The sequence below is a fragment of the Zalophus californianus genome, chromosome 8, assembly GCF_009762305.2.
Source record: "Zalophus californianus isolate mZalCal1 chromosome 8, mZalCal1.pri.v2, whole genome shotgun sequence".
NCBI classification, from domain to species: Eukaryota; Metazoa; Chordata; class Mammalia; order Carnivora; family Otariidae; genus Zalophus; species Zalophus californianus.
Window position 1 is genome coordinate 115,139,860 of NC_045602.1, and position 18,514 is coordinate 115,158,373.

At 48.0% G+C, this 18,514-nt stretch overlaps 1 protein-coding gene across 6 annotated transcripts in view; it reads left to right on the top strand.

Annotated features, from left to right (window-relative positions):
- The first annotated feature begins 321 nt into the window (after positions 1-321).
- Positions 322-18,514, top strand: part of ZNF341 (zinc finger protein 341) — a 43,124-nt gene continuing 24,931 nt past the window's right edge. For 3 of the 6 annotated variants that reach the window (XM_027623297.2, XM_027623298.2, XM_027623301.2), the window contains exons 1-6: positions 322-395; positions 5,957-6,067; positions 8,473-8,669; positions 10,480-10,629; positions 14,137-14,388; positions 17,685-17,880. In XM_027623297.2, coding sequence (XP_027479098.1) covers positions 365-395; positions 5,957-6,067; positions 8,473-8,669; positions 10,480-10,629; positions 14,137-14,388; positions 17,685-17,880 — 937 coding nt within the window. In that variant the 5' untranslated portion in view covers positions 322-364. Of the gene's footprint in view, positions 396-5,262; positions 5,356-5,859; positions 6,068-8,472; positions 8,670-10,479; positions 10,630-14,136; positions 14,389-17,684; positions 17,881-18,514 lie in introns of those variants that run through there. The other 3 variants (XM_027623299.2, XM_027623300.2, XM_027623302.2) reach the window with 3 other exon arrangements.

Sequence of the window (18,514 nt, forward strand, 5' to 3'; positions counted from 1 at the left end):
GTGCGGGTTAGGTGGGGGATACTGTGTGCGGTGGAAATAAGTTCCATGTTGCATAACTGGGGGGTCTCACGTGCAGGGGCGGGGGTGGCAGGTCCAGATAATATTAGGGGTCCAATACCCAATTGGGAGGTCCGCTGTGTGCGGCTGGGATGGGGCCCGTGTGCAGAATTGGGGATTCAAGTGAGACAGGGATGGGGCTCCACATGCCGGTGACTGGGTTATCCGGGGGAGCCATGGCTGAATTTCCCGGACGGGGGGGCTCGGCGGCAGTACCCGAGCGCCCCCTGGCGGCCCTGGCCCCGCCGCGGTTCCCACAATGCTCACGTAGCCCCGCATCGGCTCCCGAGACGGCGGCAGCTCCAAGATGGCGCAGACGATTTTCGAGGCCCTGGAGGGTGAGCGGCGGCGGGGCCTGGGGAGGCGGCTGTTCCGCGTTGCGCCCCCTCCCGCCGCGTCCTCGCAGCGCCGGGCCCAGGGCGCGCGGCGGCCGCGGGGCGGAGGGCGCCGGGGCCGGAACAGCCGCGGGGCGGGAGGGGCACGGGCGGGAACAGCCGCGGGAGACTAGGCCCGGCGGGGGGGGTGGGCACCGGGACCGGAACAGCGGCGGAGATAAGGCTCAATGGCGGAGGGCGGGGGCATGGGACCAGAACAGCCGCGGGAGCCGAGGGCCGGCGCAAGGGGGACAACGGGACAGGAACAGCGAGGAGAGAAAGCCCTGGGGGGGGGGGCGGGGGAGCTCCGGGGCAGAACAGCTGGGTAGGCATGGCTGGGGCGGAGGGGGGAAAGGCCTTGGACAGGAACAGCGTCAACCGCGAGGGCCTCGGGCCGGCGCGGGAGGGGCTTCCTGGAGGGAACAGCCGGGGAGGCCGCAGCGTGGAAGCCAGGCCCCCGCCAAGGCTGCGCTGAGTCGGGGACGGTGGTGCGGGGGCGGGAGAGGCTTGGCGCCTGAAGCAGCCTAACTGATCACGGAGACCTTGTATCGAGCGCCAGCTGTGCCTCAGGCCTTGAGGTAGTTCCTCAAAATCAGACCAGGAAAGGATAGGTGCTACCTGTGTGCAAGGCCAGGACTCGGTGCTCACAGACCCAAAGCAACAAACACTAGGCGCCTATTTTGTGCACCGTGCTGGGGTGCAGAGTTTTATACACCCAGACCAAGAAACGATGGGTGGCAACGGTGTGCGTGGCTGGGACACAGTGCCCTCAGACGGAAACCTATAAACACTGGGCGCCAACTGATTGTCCTGTGCTTTGGAGGTTCCTAGTATGGAAATGAACCCCAGGTGCAGGGAATTTGGGCTTTGGAGACAACCGACACTGAAGGCCTGCCTCCCTGTGCACCTGCGGAACATAGGTGGGTGGGGAGGAGTCCGTGACTTTAGGACCGTGGCACAGGGTAGATGCAGGCGGATACAGACGAGATGTTCTTAGAGGGGTGTGATAAGATCAGTGTACACATAATTAGGGTGAAGGCTGAAAGTTGGCCAGACTAGTAGTATGTAGCTGAGACTTAGTCCTGTAGGACATCTCAGCCATGTCTCTTCACTTCTTAGAGGATCAGAGTTCTCACCATAAAATGGGGGTAAACCCTACCGCCATCTGGAGAATTTTAATCTCAGGAATACTCACTGAGCCAGACACAATTCCTGCTCCACAGTCAGGGCAGGGGGCATGTGAGGGGAGGGAAGCATACAGAAATTATAGAACAAGCAACTCTTGAAATTACAGAATTGTGGAAAAGGTAAACCATAAAAGGTTGCCTTAGCTGGCATTTGGTGCTATTATGGGTGATGGACGTGGGGGGCCAGGGTCAGTGTGGTTCCCTCCAGGAGACCAATAGAATAGGGTGAGGCCTGCTTTCTCTTTAGTTTCCATGGACGTCCTCCATGTTTGAATTTTCACTACAAGAATGTATCCACGTATTGAGTGATGAAGAAATTAAAAGAAAAATCAGTTCCTAGGACAGTGTGATGCATGCTGGGCTAGAGCAAGGACAGCAGAACTGTGGGGAACTCAGAGATGACCCAGGCAGTAGGAACTGCATTTACAAAGCCCTGGGGGAAGAGAGGTCTTCAAGGATTCACAGAAGTTCATGTGAGTGAGGAGCTAGAGATGAGACTTGTGAACTTTATCTTGGAATCACTGTGGAGCTGAGAAAGGGTTTTCGGCAGGGGAGCAGCACAATCTGATGTATGTTTTATAAAGTTCACTCAGGCTGCTCTGAGGACACACTGGAGGGGGCCAGAGTGGCAGCAGGGAGGTGAGTGAAGTAGCTGCAGTTGTCCTGCTGAGAACCGATGGTGGCCTGAGCCAGGGGGACAGCTGCGGGATGGAAGAAAGTAGATCTGAGAGAGGCAGTGGAGGCAGAATAGGCTAGACTTGCTGAAGGACTAGAAATGAGGAGGAGCAGGGAAACAGGTTGGGGAAAGAATCAAGGGGTGCCCCAGGGGCTGTGGCTGGGTGGGCATTAGTGCTTATTATTGTTGAGGAGGATTACTGGAAGAGGTTAAACTGAGGGGTGAGGGTGACACACTTAGTTTGAGCTCAGTTTTAGACAGGCAGCATTTTTAAAAAGACTATTTTTTACTTTTAGCAGCTTTAGGTTCACAACAAAGTTGAAAGGAAGGTACAGAGATTTCCTGAATAGCCTCTGACCTCACACATGACTAGCCTCCCCCATTATCAACATAACTTGCCAGAATGGTACATTTGCTACCAAGGACGAATCTACACTGACACATCATAGTCATCCAAAGTCAATGGTTTTTCTTTTTCTTTTTTTTAAAGATTTTATTTATTCATGAGAGAGAGAGAGAGAGAGAAGCAGAGGAAGAAGCAGGCCTCCCGCTGAGCAGGAAGCCTGATGCGGGACTTGATCCCAGGACCCTGGGATCATGACCTGAGCCGAAGGCAGACGCTTAACCATCTGAGCCACCGAGGTGCCCAGTCAATGGTTTTTCTTAATGTTCACTCTGGGTGTTGCACATTCTGTTGGACAAATGTACAACGACATATATCCATCATTACAATATCATCACAGAGTATTTTCATTGCTCCAAAAATCCTCTGTGTTCTGTCTGTTCAGCTCTCCCCCAAAACCCCCGGCAATCACTGATCTTCTGATTGTCTCTATAGTTTTAACAGACAGTATTTTTTGAATCAAAATTAAAAAAAATTTTTTTAAAGATTTTATTTATTAGAGAGCGAGTGCACAAGTAGGGGGAGTGGCAGGCGGAGGAAGAGGGAGAAACAGGCTCCCCGCTAAACAGAGAGCCCAACATGGGGCTCAGTCCCAGGACCCTGGGATCATGACCTGAGCCGAAGGCAGACACTTAACCAACTGAGCCACCCAGGCACCCCTTGAATCAAATTTTTTATTTTGAGATCGTTGTGTTTTTTTTCTGTACATTCATATATACCCTTTACCTAGTTTCCCTCAATGTAACATTGTGCAAGACTATTTTATATCACAACATACTACAGAACAGTTCCATCACTATAAAAGGCTGCCTTTTGGTAGCCATACCCACCTCCTTCCCCTCTCCCTGTCATCCCTGATGTCTGTCAACCACTAATCTGTTCTCCGGTTCTAAAATTTTGTCATTTCAAGAATGTCATGTAAATGGAATCGTATAGTATATGACTTTTGAAATTGGCTTTTTTCCACTTATCGTAATTCCCTGGGGTTTCACCCAAGTTATTGTGCATATCAGTAGTTCGTTCCTTTTTGTTACTGAGCTGTAGTCCATGGTATGGATGTACCACAGTTTATTCACCCATTGAGGAACATCTGAGTTGTTTCCAGTTTTTTACTATTATGAATAAAACTGCTGTGAATACTCATATACAGATTTGCATACAAATGCTAATCTACTCACAATTTTGCCTAAAATAGGAGAAGATTTACTGAAGCTCATCCAGGGGAGCAAACCCCAGGTTTGGGACTCTAGATTTTGGGGAGAACTAGATGGGAGGTGAATGAGTCTGCCCAGGGAGAGGAGAGAGAATCCAGACTGAAGGAACCTTTCCAAAACAAACATTTAGGGAATGGACAGAAGAGAGCTTAGCAGTCTGTGAAGAAGTGAGCAGAGAGGTGGGAGAAGACCCAGGAGGGAGGTATCCTAGAGTCACAGAAGGAGTGTCTCAGGAAGGAATGTCCAATGCTGCCAGGCATTCTTGGGTGATTTTGGTGGAATGCTGGGGGCTTAAGCCCCATGAGGTGGGTAGAGGAGGATTGGGAGGTGGGTAGAGGAGATAGAAGGATGATTCATGTTGAAGGGAGGAGAGATGGGAACACGGGTTCAAGAGTGGGCATTCTAGAGAGACCTGAGCATGTGTAGCTGTTGATGGGAGGGAGAGGTTGCAGGCATACCGTGAAGAAAGGGACCAGTTGGTGGAGAGTGGTCTCTGAGGGAGCAGGAGGGGTTGGAGGGGAGAGCTGGCCTCAGGAGAGACACAGTATGCATTGTGACGAGAGAAAATACGGATTCACTTCGGCTGCAGCAACTAATGGTTCTAATTTCCGTTGCCTTTAGAAGCTGGAGCAGGTGTCCAGGTAAAAGCTGAGAGGTTGGAAGCAGAGCATTGGCTGTGGGGACAGAGAGAAGGAAGCATCCTCTGGGTTTTTTGGGAGGGAGGCAGTGTGCTTTGGTGGCCACTTAGATGTGAGGAGACCTGTCCTCCAGCTGGTGACATGGCTAGACAGTGTACTACTGTGAACCTCAGCAGCAGTGACAACTGATTGGAAAACATGGAAGTACGCAGCCTCTCATGGGTGCCCTGACCGTAAATTCAGATTTACACTGTTTACTGAGGAACTGAAAAGAGCAATACACGTTGGAAAACAAGGGAAGCAAGGACGCCCAAGTGCAAACAGATTTGTGGGATTTGTAGGGTAGGATGGGAAGACTCGGTAACATGATTTGTGGAAGGGCTTATGATTTAGGACCAGACTGTTCCCTGAGGAAGAGAGAAGTCCAATCTAGCAGTGGTTTAAGCAGGGTAGAGTTTTATTTCTCTCTCTCTCTCTTTTTTAAATATTTTATTTATTTATCTGACAGAGAGATAGAGAGCATAAGTAGGCAGAGTAGGAGGCAGAGGGAGAGGGAGAAGCAGTCTCCCCGCTGAGCAGGGAGCCGGATGTGGGGCTGGATCCCAGGACCCCGGGGTCATGACCTGAGCCAAAGGCAGACGCTTAACCGACTGAGCCACCCAGGCGCCCCTAGAAGTTTATTTCTCTATGGGAAATTTCTGTATGGGAGTCCAGAGGAAGACGGTCCAGAGCTCCAAGGATGGCTGTGTTCTACAAGGTTCTCAGAGGCCCAGGATCTTTCCAGCTTTTGCCCTGCAATTCCTAGGGTATGGCCCTTTACTTTATGATATGGGGTGGTGGCTAGACTTCCCCAGTATCATATTCTTGTTGTAGGAAGCAGGATGGAGGATGGAGCAAAAAAGGGCATCACATACTAGGCAGTTTTAAGATAACTTCCCAGATACCACCATAAAACACCTTTCCTTAAATCCCATTGTCCAGAATTTAGACATTCTTTAGCTTCAAGAGCAGTTGGGAAATGTAATCTTTTTTTTTTTTTAAGATTTTATTTATTTATTTGACAGAGATAGACACAGTGAGAGAGGAAACACAAGCAGGGGGAGTGGGAGACGGAGAAGCAGGCCTCCCGTCGAGCAGGGAGCCCGATGTGGGACTCGATCCCAGGACTCTGGGATCATGACCTGAGCCGAAGGCAGACGCTTAACAACTGAGCCACCCAGGCGCCCGGGAAATGTAATCTTTATTGTGGGGGGGGGGGGCACATTTTCAGTCAAAAATTTTGGATTCTATTGCAATGGAAGTAGGAGAGAATGTATATTGGGGCACAGCCAGCTGTCTTTGCCACAGAGAGCTCGTGTTGGGTCTGGCTCATAAGAGGGAAGTCAGAGACTCCGTTTCTTTTTTCAGGAATGGACAATCAGACCGTCCTGGCCGTCCAGTCATTGTTGGATGGCCAAGGAGCAGTCCCTGATCCAACAGGCCAGAGTGTCAGTGCACCTCCTGCTATCCAGCCATTGGGTGAGTATCTGCTCAGGTTCACGGTTCACTGGTGGGAAGGGTGGGTAGCTCCCTATGAAAAACAGGTGGGACTCATGAAGGGGTATAAGAGTGAATTGCCAACTGGGGTGCCCAGGATACCATCTGGTGTCTGAACCTTCTCCCCTTCCTCCCAGCCTGGGTCTTCAGGCTCATGCTTTTCTCTGCTTAGCAATGAGGACACACTTCCTCAATCACTTAGCGAATGTGAGGATCATGACATAGGGAATGGCTAAGAACTTAGTAATGCATGTACCTTTGACCCAGAAGTTATTTCTCAACCTCCCCTCTATGGAAAGAACAGGCTGAACATGAATCTCTAATTTCCAGGCCAGGCCCCTGAGACACAGAGAAGGCAAGGAACTTTAGAGCCCTGTGTGAGTCTGTGTATTCATTTATTCATTCCACAAACATTTTTGAATGCTTAGGAACCATTCTGGGTACAGAGATCCCCACCTGCGTTTGAATCCTTGTTCCCGTAGTTAGTTCCTGGCTCTATGACCTCAGGCAAGTAAGTTAACTTCTCTGTGCCTCAGTTTCTACATCTGTAAAACAAGGATAATAGTCTTACCTCGTAGAAACCTTTTGAGGATACTTGGGACTCACTTTCAGTTGTTTTGTAAAAAAGGAACGCAAGTTTCTTGGGGTTTGTACAGATGAATGCTTATTTCTCTCTTACATGAAGTCCTGATGTGCATTTGGGGGTGGGTATGGTGAGACTCAGACCCTGTCTTTCTTATGGTTCTATTGCCCTCTACCTACAGTCCAGGTTGGCTGCTCCAGCTTTCCACTTTCATTTCCACATTCTAGCCAACACGAAGGGAAGAAAGAACAAAGTGGAAGTCATATACCTTCCTTTTTTTTTTTTATTATTTTAAAAGATTTTATTTATTTATTTGAGAGAGCGAGAGAGCAAGCGAGCACGAGTCGGGTGAGGGGCAGAGGGAGAAGCAGACTCCCCGCTGAGCAGGGAGCCCGATGTGGGACTTCATCCCAGGACCCCGGGATCATGACCCACGCCGAAGGCAGAGGCTTAACCGACTGAGCCACCCAGGTGTCCCTATAGGCCTTCCTTTTATTTTTTTTTTATTTTTTTCATGTAATTTTCTTTATTAATAGAATAAGAAGGAACAACACGTATCATTCACAAATAAGTATAGTTAAAGTGCTTGACAAATTCAACACCCATTTGTGATAAAAATCATTCAGCCAGCTAGCACTAGAAGGGGGAGATTTTCTCAATTGAATAAGGGGCATTTACACAAAATGTACAACTTACGTTGTTTTGTTTTTTTTTTTTTAAAGATTTTATTTATTTATTTGACAGAGAGAGACACAGTGAGGGAGGGAACACAAGCAGGGGGAGTGGGAGAGGGAGAAGCAGGCCTCCCGCAAAGCAGGGAGCCCGATGTGGGGCTCGATCCCAGGACCCTGGGATCATGACCCCAGCCGAAGGCAGACACTTAATGACTGAGCCACCCAGGCACCCCTACAACTTACGTTGTACTTAATCGGGAAACGTTATGCCTTCCTTTTAAAAGGAAGTTGCATAGACACTATACTTTTGCTCTCGTCCTATTGGTCAGAATTCAGTCGCATGACATGTCTAGCTGCAAAGAAGGCTGGGAGATAAAGTCTTTAGTTAGATGGTCATGTTTCCCACTCTTACTATCTAAGAAGGAAGAGTGGATGTTAAATGACAAATGAGACATTTTTGCCACAACATGTCGAGTGCTTGGCACCGCTCAGTGGCTGGTGTCCACTATAGCTAATCATTCATTGAGTTTTTCACTCATTCAGTAAATACCCATCAAGGGCCTCCTGTGTTACCCAGGAGATACTGCAGTTATGGTAATAAGTAAGCCTCATTTCCTCCCTTTCGGAGGACTCATGGTTTGCTCGTGCTGGGAAGAGTGTGAGATGAGCAGTGCACCCAGCGGAAGAAACTATGGCAACTAGCTTTAGGAAGGCTTCCTGAAGGAGGTGACATCTGACCAGAGTCTTGGGGAGTAAGTTGTTCTGAGAGAAGCAGCTTGCAGGGGGAACAGGATGCAGAGACGTAGAAGGTCATGTAGCCCATTTGGGGACTGATGAACAAATTCAGGCGGGATAAAGATTCCGAATTTCTCAGCTTTGAAGCGTACCCACTCCACTATTTCCTGAGTTCTAATTTTTCGATACCTGGGTAGACATGGCTGGATATTCCTGCAGTTGCCTATTTGGTTTTGAAATCTCCTTTTGGAAGCGCAGAGTTGGCACTTGACACAAGCACGCTGGGTCACAGATTGCTGTTAGGTTTTCCCGTTTCTCACTGTGATGCCCTCTCATGTATCTTGCTTTTTATCAATGTTCCTCTCCCTCTGCTACCGTGTGGGTGTGACCCCTAGATGATGAGGATGTTTTTCTCTGCGGGAAGTGTAAGAAGCAGTTCAACTCGCTGCCGGCATTTATGACCCACAAGCGGGAACAGTGCCAGGGGAACGCCCCTCCCCTGGCCACGGCCTCCTTGGCCACTAACAGCATCTACACGCCTTCGGCGGCCCCCACAGCGGTCCAGCAGGCCCCACCTCCTACCAATCGCCAGGTATTCGTTCATTCATTTGTGTGTTTGTTCATTCATTCATTCAAGTCTTTTTTGTGCATGCACTATGTGTCAGGCACCGTGTGGGCACTGGGATGGACAGATATTCCGCATCACTGCCCTCATGGAGGTGGGTGAGATAGTATATTATAGTATACTATAGTATAGTATACTTTTTTCAGGGGATGTTAAGTGCAGAGAGATGGGGATGCCGAGACAGGGATGGGAGGTTTTGTCATTTTGTATATGGTGCTTCGGGAAGAGCTCTGTGAAGAGGTGACATAGGAGTGGAGGCCTAAGGTGATGAGGGAATGAGTCATGCTGCTAGTGTAGGGAAGAGTATTTCAGGAGAAGGGATCAGCAAGTACAAAGGCCTTGGCATGGGAGTGTGCTGGGTTTATTCCAGGACCAGCAAGGAGGTGAGTGTGGCTGGAGCTGAGTGAGTGAGGTGGAGGATGGAAGATGATAAGTTCAGACAGGCAACAGGGGTATCCTGGCGAGCATGTGCGCCTCGTGGGCTTTTCCTCTGAGTCAGATGCGAACCTTAGGAAGGTTTTGAACAGAAGAGGGACATAGTCTGATTTACACTTAAACTAGATTACTCTGGCTGCTGTACAGAGAATAGATTTTGGTGGGAGTCAAGAGAAAAACCCAGGAGGCTTTAGGGGGCTGTTGTACCAATCCAGGCAATAGGTGGTGGTGGCTTGGCCGGATGGTGGCAGTGGAGGTGGAGAGAAGAGATGAGATTTTGGAAATGTTTTGAAGGTGGAGCCAAAAGAGCTTGCGGATAGGCTGGATGTGAGGTGTGAGATCAGGAAGAGTCAAGGGGGATCCACTGCAGAGGTGGAGTTGCCATTTACTGAAGTGGGGAAACAGCAAGAAGAAGATTCGGGAGGGATGTCAGGAGTTCAACTGGTCATGCTGGATTTGAGATACCCATTGGGCCTTTAAGTGGAGGTGGTGAAGATGCAGACAGATCTACAGGTCTGGAGGTCAGGGGAGAGCAGAGACACCCTGGGTCAGGGACTCTTGGAGGGATTAAAGAATCCTCGTAAAGGAGGCTGGACATGTCTCAGGACGCCAGGTCAAGGGGTCAAATTTCCTTCTGGCTTCCTCTTGTCTCCTTATTCCTTTAAAACGTTATCTCCATCCACTGTATAGACATAATTCCTGCCGTCAGAATAAAAGCATTCACCCCCAGATCTGTAGGACTTGAATACTGATACTTCTCAGGCTGCCACAGGCCTCTCCTAATACAGAGCATGGTGATTCCCACAGGAATTCTATAGTGCTTTTGTTTTAGAATTTTTGAAGTAAGAATATATAATCTGCATGTTATTACATAATTTGGTTTTTCATGCAATACCTTTTATCTGTTGTGTAGTATTCTATGGTATGACTGTATTGTATTGTTTTACTCTGTTTCCCCTTTGATGGACACTGAGGTTCTTTCCAGTTATTCGCTGTTTGAAATAAAGCTATATAGGATACTCTTGTTCATGGACTCCCTGTGGACATGTGTGAGTGTTTCTCTAGGAGAGATACCAGAAAGTATTATTGCTGGGTCACAGGGTATTTCTCTTACAGAGAGTTATGGCTTATTCTCATTTCGTAGATAAGGAAATGGAAGTTCTGAAAGGTGGAGTGACTTGCCCAGGGTCACACAGCAGGGAGAAGTAGAAGTGGAAATGAAACACAGGTCTGTGGGGTTCCAGAGCCCGAGTCTTTTGCATCATGCCCTGTTTCCTTCCAGAGCCTCAGACATATCTCTTCTCTTCCCTTCCATTCTCTCTCTCTCATTCACACTACCCAGATCTCCACGTACATTACAGTGCCCCCATCCCCGCTGATCCAGACCCTGGTGCAGGGGAACATCTTGGTGAGTGATGATGTGCTCATGTCTGCCATGTCGGCCTTCACGTCCCTGGACCAGCCCATGCCCCAGGGCCCCCCGCCTGTGCAGGTAAGGAGGGGGCCGGCTTCTCATAGGATCTTAATTCCAGACCTGTATATTGACCGCCATGGATTTGGAACCTTGTAGAAAGAAGAGTGGATGGCCTCAGCTCTCACGCTGAAGAGAGACTGTCAGTCTCCCCTTGGCCTCCCCTGCTATGGGTAGGGAAGGGGTCACTTCAGTTGGGACCTAGAACATGACTTTGGGGTTTCACAGCCATAGTCTGGCTATTTTGACTCCTATTTTTATTCCTTTTTTTTTTTTTTTTAATAAGTAGGCTCCATGCCCAACGTGGGGCTTAAATTCATGACCCCACAACCCCAAGATCAAGAGGCACATGGTATACTGACTGAGCCAGCCAGACACCTTCCTATTTTTTTCTTTTTTTTTTTTGTAAGATTTATTTATTTGAGAGAGAGAGAGTGAGCCCAGGTGTGCGTGGGGGCAGGAGGGGCAGAGAGAGGGAGAGAGAGAATCTCAAGCAGACTCCCTGCTGAGCACAGAGCCCCATGTGAGGCTCAGTCCCGTGATACTGAGATCATGACCTGAGCTGAAATGAGGAGTCGGATGCCTTACCACCTGAGCCACCCAGGCATCCCCTCCTAACTTCTTAACAAAAGTGTTCCATGTCCATTGGAAAACATTAGAAAATACACAATAGAAAAGTAAAAACAAAGTTTAATTACTCATAATCTGGAAACTAGAGAGACATGGCAACCGACTACAACGTGCGATTCTTTTTTTGTGTGTGTGTTTCTTTTTCGCCTGTACTTCCCACTCCCCTTCACCCATTTTGCCCCCCCTTCACCCGGCAATATGCAGTTCTTGGTTGGATCCTGGATTGAGGGGGGGAGAATCTAAAGGCATTATTGGGACACTTTGGGGAAATGAGAATAGGAGGCATTTGAATATTTTAGATAATAGTATTATATTAACAGGTAGTTTCCTGAGCGTGACTGTCAAATTGTGGTTAAATAGGAGAATATCCCCTTCTTAGGAGATGCATCTGAATATAGTATTGAGGAAAAGAGTGTTATGATGTCTGCAGCTGACTATGAAATGGCTTGCTAAAACACAAATATAACCTTGGGCGCCTGGGTGGCTCAGTTGGTTAAGCGACTGCCTTCAGCTCAGGTCATGATCCTGGAGTCCTGGATCGAGTCCCACATCGGGCTCCCTGCTCAGCAGGGAGTCTGCTTCTCCCTCTGACCCTCTTCCCTCTCGTGCTCTCTATCTCTCATTCTCTCTCTCTCAAATAAATAAATAAAATCTTTAAAAAAAACCACAAATATAACCTTGAATGTATGTACGTATATACACACACACATATGTACATTGCAGATGTGGCAAAATGTTAACAACTGGTAAATTAGATAAAGTTTAAAGACTGATTGGTATGTTCTTTTTTTTTTTTTTTTTAAGTAATCTCTATGCCTGTGTGGGGCTTGAATTCACGACCCTGAGATCAAGAGTCACATGCTTTATTCACTGAGCCAGCCATGGGCCCCTGATCACTGTATTCTTTTTGCAACCTTCCTATAGGTTTTGAGATTTTTTCAGAATAAAAGTTGGGGGACACCTGGCTGGCTCAGTTGGTAGAGCATGTGACTCTTGATCTTGGGGCTGTGAGTTTGAGCCCCACATTGGGTGTAGAGATTACTTAAAAATAAAATCTTTAAAAAAAATTAAAAAAAAAGAATAAAAGTTGGGAAGTCAATCAGTTAATCAACCACCCCTACTCTCTCCCTCCAAAGAAAACACTGTTAGAATTTTGGTGTCTGGCTTTCCTGATCTTTAAATGCAAATAAAGAAATAGCTTTTTATTTTATTTTTTTAAAGATTTTATTTATTTGTCAGAGAGAGAGAGCGCACAAGCAGGGGGAGTGGCAGACAGAGGGAGAAGCAGGCTCCCCGCTGAGCAAGGAGCCCCATGTGGGACTCAGTCCAGGACCCTGGATCATGACCTGAAACGAAGGCAAATGCTTAACTGACTGACCCACCCAGGCATCCCGAGAAACAGCTTTTTATATAAATACATTTATAAAACACATATCTATATCAATGGACCATGTTAATATGCACTGTTCTGAAACTTGCTTTTTTTTATTTTGCCTTTTGCTTAAAATCATTATCTGTGCCTCAAATTCTATATCAGTGTTTTCTAAAATGTTCCTCAGAAGAGTGGCTCCTTGGGATGTTCCATACAAAAAGAATCTCTGGTCAAACCAGTATAGGGTGGAGGCATTCTACTTCTTTCCTTGCCCTGTCCCTGACTTTTTTTTCCTGCAGTGAAACACTTTTGATTTTTGTCACCCCAGATTTTTCCCCAAACACGTTTGACTGTGGAGCCCAAGGAGCAGCGATTAAGAGGTGCATCCTTTATAAAATACTGATCACCATCATTTTTTTTTAAGTAAGCTTTTTGCCCAATGTGGGCCTTGAACTCACTACCCAGAGATCAGGAGTTGCATGCTCTACTAGCTGAGCCACCCAGGCACCCCTGATCACTATCATTTTAATAGCTGTTAAAGATTTCATCGTGTGGATGGACCATCCTCTATATAGCCAGCCTTCTGTTAACAGACCTGTAGGTCATTGCCATTTTTTGCTGCTATAAAAACTACTGGGGAACCGTCCATGTACGCATATCTTTGCCCACCTGCTTGATTATATTTCTATGGAATAAATTTCTAGAAGTCAGTGGCTGTGTTTCAGGGGTCCACAGCCCCCACAGTTTGGTGACTCTCTAGAAATACTCCTAGGACTTGGGATAGTTATACTCATGGCTGTGGTTTCTTCCTGACAAAGGATGCACAGCAGGATCAGCAAGGGAAAAAGACATCAGTTGGAGTCTGGAGAAATCCAGGCATCGGTTTCTACTGTTCCTCCTCTTGGGGCGGTGGGGAGAGATTGCACAAAATACTTTTTCCTCCAGCAATGAAGAGCAGCAACGCGTGTGCGTGTTTCTGCCCAGGGAGCATACCTAAGATTCGAGGCTCAGGGCTTTTCTTGGGGATTGGTCATGTAGGTGCCACAGTGACCAAAATTCCAGACTCTTAGAAGGAAAGGAGGTGTTCGCCACAGATCACACTGTCTGTACAAACAATCTGGGTGACCTGGTACAGAATGGGCAGTGCCCCCAGATGATCAAAACAGCCTTATCGATCATAGGCAACCTTCCACAAGGTAGGTTCTCAGAGGCCATTCAAGAGCCGGTCCCACAAGCAAACCCTCCTAAGACAGCAACAGTGGGGCTGCTGGATCAACTCAGTTGTGTCCAAGCTGGGCCTTTTTGTCGACTTTCCTAGAGAAAAGGGGTAGTGGCACCTGGCTAATGCTTCCTCTCTATTCTTCCATGACTCTGTTGCCATGCCTCCTGTCAGCCCTGTCCTCTGAGCTGCCTTGTGAGGGGCTTTTCTTTCCACATGGCTGGCTAAGACAAATGTCCTTCCTCACTGTAACAAGACAGCTGGTGTCAAGAGGGTATGACACTTTAATTCTCTCTTCTGATTTCAGAGCAGCCTGAACATGCATTCTGCACCCAGCTACCTCACCCAGCCTCCACCACCTCCTCCCCCACCTCCACCACTGCCCCCGCCCCCACCACCCCAGCCCCCACCGCCCCCACCCCAGAGCCTGGGCCCCCCTGGGCGTCCCAACCCTGGCGGAAATGGTGTGGTGGAGGTGTACAGTGCCACGGCGCCCCTGGCTGGGAGCGGCACGGTGGAGATCCAGGCATTGGGAATGCAGCCCTACCCACCCCTGGAGGTGAGCAGAGGTTGGGATTTGGGATGGAGGGGGAGAAACTGGTTATGATTATCATGGGTAACCTGAACCTTTCCCAAGCACCAGCTGTGTGTCAGACACTGTGCCAGAGGTAGCATGGGAGACAAAACCAGATCAGAGGGGTAGCCACACCATAGGAGAGAAGGACTTTAATCAAGCCATCATACCTATAAAGGTAAAATACAAACCATGACAAGGTGGTTTGAAGTAGAAGTTAGCAGAAATACAAGCTACCCTCAGGGAGTGCTCAGAACATTCAGAGAACACCAATGTTTTAGGGAGAAGTTTCCAAAAAATTATCTGTGTGAACGTCTCTTACATTTTAAAAAATTTTATTTATTTATTTTTTTAGAAAGAGAAAGAAGGAGAGAGCAGGGTGGAGGGGCAGAGGGAGAGAGAGAGGATCTCAAGCAGACTGCGCTCTGAAGCTTGATCCCACGACCCTGAGATCATGACCCAAGCCAAAATCAAAAGTCAGATGCCTGACCGACTGAGCCACCCAGGAGCCCCGGTCTCTTACATTGTTAACAGGCTAGATGTATGGGTTAGCTATGGCTATGTAAGAAATATCCCAGAACCCAGTGGTATATGGCAAAATGTGTTTCTTGTTCTTGCACCTACATGGCTTGCTTGGCAACCTGCTGATCTTGGCTGGGCTCTCCCAGGTGTCTGGAGATGGCAGCTATCAGCTGCTATAGGATGGCCTGGGTGGGATGAGTTGGGTGACCCAGCTCTGCTCCGGCCATCTCTCATCCTCCAGTGGGCTCGCTAGGCATGTGCTTACAGCAGTGCTAGAGGTGCAGTCACCCAAGCAGAAATGGTCCTGGCCTTGTGGAGCTTAGGTTTGTGACCGGGTCTCTTCCGTTGGTCAAAGTAGGTCCCAAAGCCAGCTTAGATTTAAGGAGTAGGGAAACCGATGCCACATCTTGATGGGGAAAGCTGCAGAATCACGCTGCGGAGGGCACAGGTACTGGGAGGGGTAGAGAATTGAAGCCACGAAGCAGTCTGTGCCACCCTCATTGCCTGCTACAAGCTCAAGTGCTCAGAGTTCAGAACCTGCCCCAACCCCAGTGCTAGGAGGCACGGTTCTGACAGCAAGAGCCTGCCTGCAGTTGAGGTCACATTAACCCCCCCTCACCTTACAATCTGGCCATACAGACATTCCATGTTTAGAGAGCATGGTTCTCTCTAAAGAGAACCAGACCAGTGGGGAAATCTACCACCAGCCATGTGATGTTATGAGAGCCTGCGGGGGATTTATCCTAGCCTGAGGGAATAGAGCAAGCCTCCCTATGTTGAGTTAAAAAAAAAAGCAATTAAGTCAGTGAGATGCTGAGAGGGTGATGGTGGCCTGGTAGGCAGAGGGGGCCAGAGCAGAAGGAGCTGCTGCTGTTTATTTTCCATGTAGACGAGGGTGCTCTTTGAGGGCAGAGCCTGAGTCTCCTTTGATTTGGCATCCTTAGCCCCTAGCAGAGTCCCTGGCCTGTGGCACACCTATAGTAGGTGTCTGAAACAGGGCTCTCTGACCTCAGTCTCCTCTCCTCTGAAATGGGAACTCCCCTTGTAGAGCTGTTGAGGATAAAGAGAGCAAACCCAGTGGCAGTCATGTAATTACTCAGTAATGACTTGCATGATGGGTGAATTCATCCATGTGATACTTATTCATTGAGTGATGTATTGGTCAGGAAAATAGGGACCACTCTAGGTATTTCTGGCAAAGGGATTTAATTTGCTAGAGCAGCTCATAGAACTCAGGGGAACATTTACATTTACCAGTTTATTAAAGGATATAATAAAGGATACAGATCAACAGCCCAACGCAGAGATACATAGGGTGAGGAGTGGGGAAAAGGGCATGGAGCTTCTGTGTGCCACTCACCCCGTATCTCCCTGTGTTAACCTGGAAGCTGTCCAAACCTAGTCCTTTGGAGTTTTTATGGAAGCGTTATTACATAATCATGAGTAAGTCATTGGCTGTGGCTGATTCAGCCTCCAGCCCTTCCTCACTCCCCAGAGGTTGGGGGATGGGACTGAATGTTCCAACGCATCAGTCACATGGTTGGTCGTCTCTGCAACCAGGCTGCCCTTGGATCAGGGCCAAAAGTCACTTTCATTAATAATAAAACAAAAAAAATAGTAAGATACCCATTTCACTTTTATGGCTCTGAAGCATTTCTAGGAACTGTGGATGAAGACCAAATATATATGACAGATACATTTTGGTCATCTGAATGAACAAGTGTATATTTTTTATGTATCATTATATTATATTATAATATATTGTAATATATAAATGAATTCACTGGTTCAACAAATATTTATTGAATGCCCACTCTGTGCCAAGGATTACTGCAGGCTTGGGGATAGAGCAGTAAACAAAAACAGACCAAAAGTCCCTGCCTTCATGGAACTAGGCAGATAATAGATAAGTACGTAAAACACATAATTTATTAGATAATGGTAAGTCCACAAAGAAAAAAAAAAAAGCAGAGAAGGATAGGACGTGAAGTTTTGGATAGGCCAGCCTGGAAAACCCAATGAATGACGAGTATATCAATCAATTAATGAATTCTTCACAATGCCCCAATGTCATGATGTAAGCTTAGTGTTAGCTAGGTTTGAGTGTCTCAGAAGTCGTTTGGTATGAATGAATTTCTTGGGACTTCAGTGTCAGTTCTCAGTTGAGAGATGCATGCTGGTGTGGCATCAGGCAGGGCCAGTTAGGAAGTGGGGTTGCTGGTGAGGCACAGACTTCTCTGATTTCCTGGTTCTTCTGTGCTAACAAACTACTACTACCAATAAAGCAGTAACAGCAGCTAATGTTTATTGAGTATTTACTGTATGCCAGGCACCATTCTAAGCTGTTTACATGTTAACTCATTTTTTTTTAAAGATTTTATTTATTTATTTGACAGAGAGAGACACAGAAAGAGTCATTTAATCCTCACCACAACCCAAGGAGAGGAGTACTCTGATTATTCCCATTTTACAGATGTGAAACTGAGAGATGTTGAAAGACTTGCCCAAGATCACTTAGATAATAAGTGGCAGAGTCAGGATTTGAACCCAGACTGCTGGCTCCAAAGCTGCTTCTAGCCTACTGGCTCCATGAAGTTCTGTAGGGTCTTGGGAGTGACTGGGGTGTCTGAGCCAGACGGAGGGGTTAGGATCGTGATTCTGGCTGCGATTAGCCGGGGCCACAGTGAGGGTACCCCTGGCTGGTATAGCTCTTTTCTATCCTTCCCAGGCCTCTCTCCCTCACTGTGCTGTCCTTCTAGGTGCCAAACCAGTGTGTGGAGCCTCCAGTATACCCCACCCCTCCGGTGTACAGCCCCGGCAAACAGGGATTCAAACCGAAAGGACCAAACCCAGCTGCCCCCATGACCAGCGCCACGGGGGGCACGGTGGCCACCTTTGACTCCCCACCAACACTGAAGACCCGCCGGGCAAAAGGGGCCAGTGGACTCCCAGAAGGTAGACCTGCCGCCTGCCAGGGGCATCTTTCCTCAGCATTCTCCTGTCCATAAGGCTGCTTAGGTCTGGTCTTCCTTTTTATGATGGTTAGGATTAAGTGTGGTTGCATGTAGTGGAGTGACTTTAAAATGATCGAATTTTATTTTTCTCCTGTGCAAAACAAGGCCAGTGGCAGGCAATTTGGAAATTGTGTGCTTGTATGGTCATTTCTTCTGTCTTTCTGCTCTGCTACCCCTAGGGCATAGCTTCTGTTATCAGGGTGCCTCATCATCTAAGACGGCTGCTGGAGTCCCAGTCATCAGTTTCATATTCCAGGCAGTAAAAAGGATAAAAGGGGCATCTTCCAGCTTCCAGAAGTTCTGCATGATGCTTTTACTTTCATCTCATTGATCGCAATTTAGTCACATGACTCTAGCTGCAAAGGAAGCTGGGAAATGTCTTTTTTAGCCAGAAACATTGATGTTCCCATTATTCGGGGGATTTGTGAGGAAAGAAGGCAGGTAGTGGATATCAGGCAGGCAGGCAGTGGTGTCTTCCACCCCTTCAGAGATGCTAGCGATGGGACAGGGGCGGTGTTAGACAGTGGTGGTAGAGGAGGGCACAGAAATCAAGAATCTTTCAGGGGCTTTCCAGT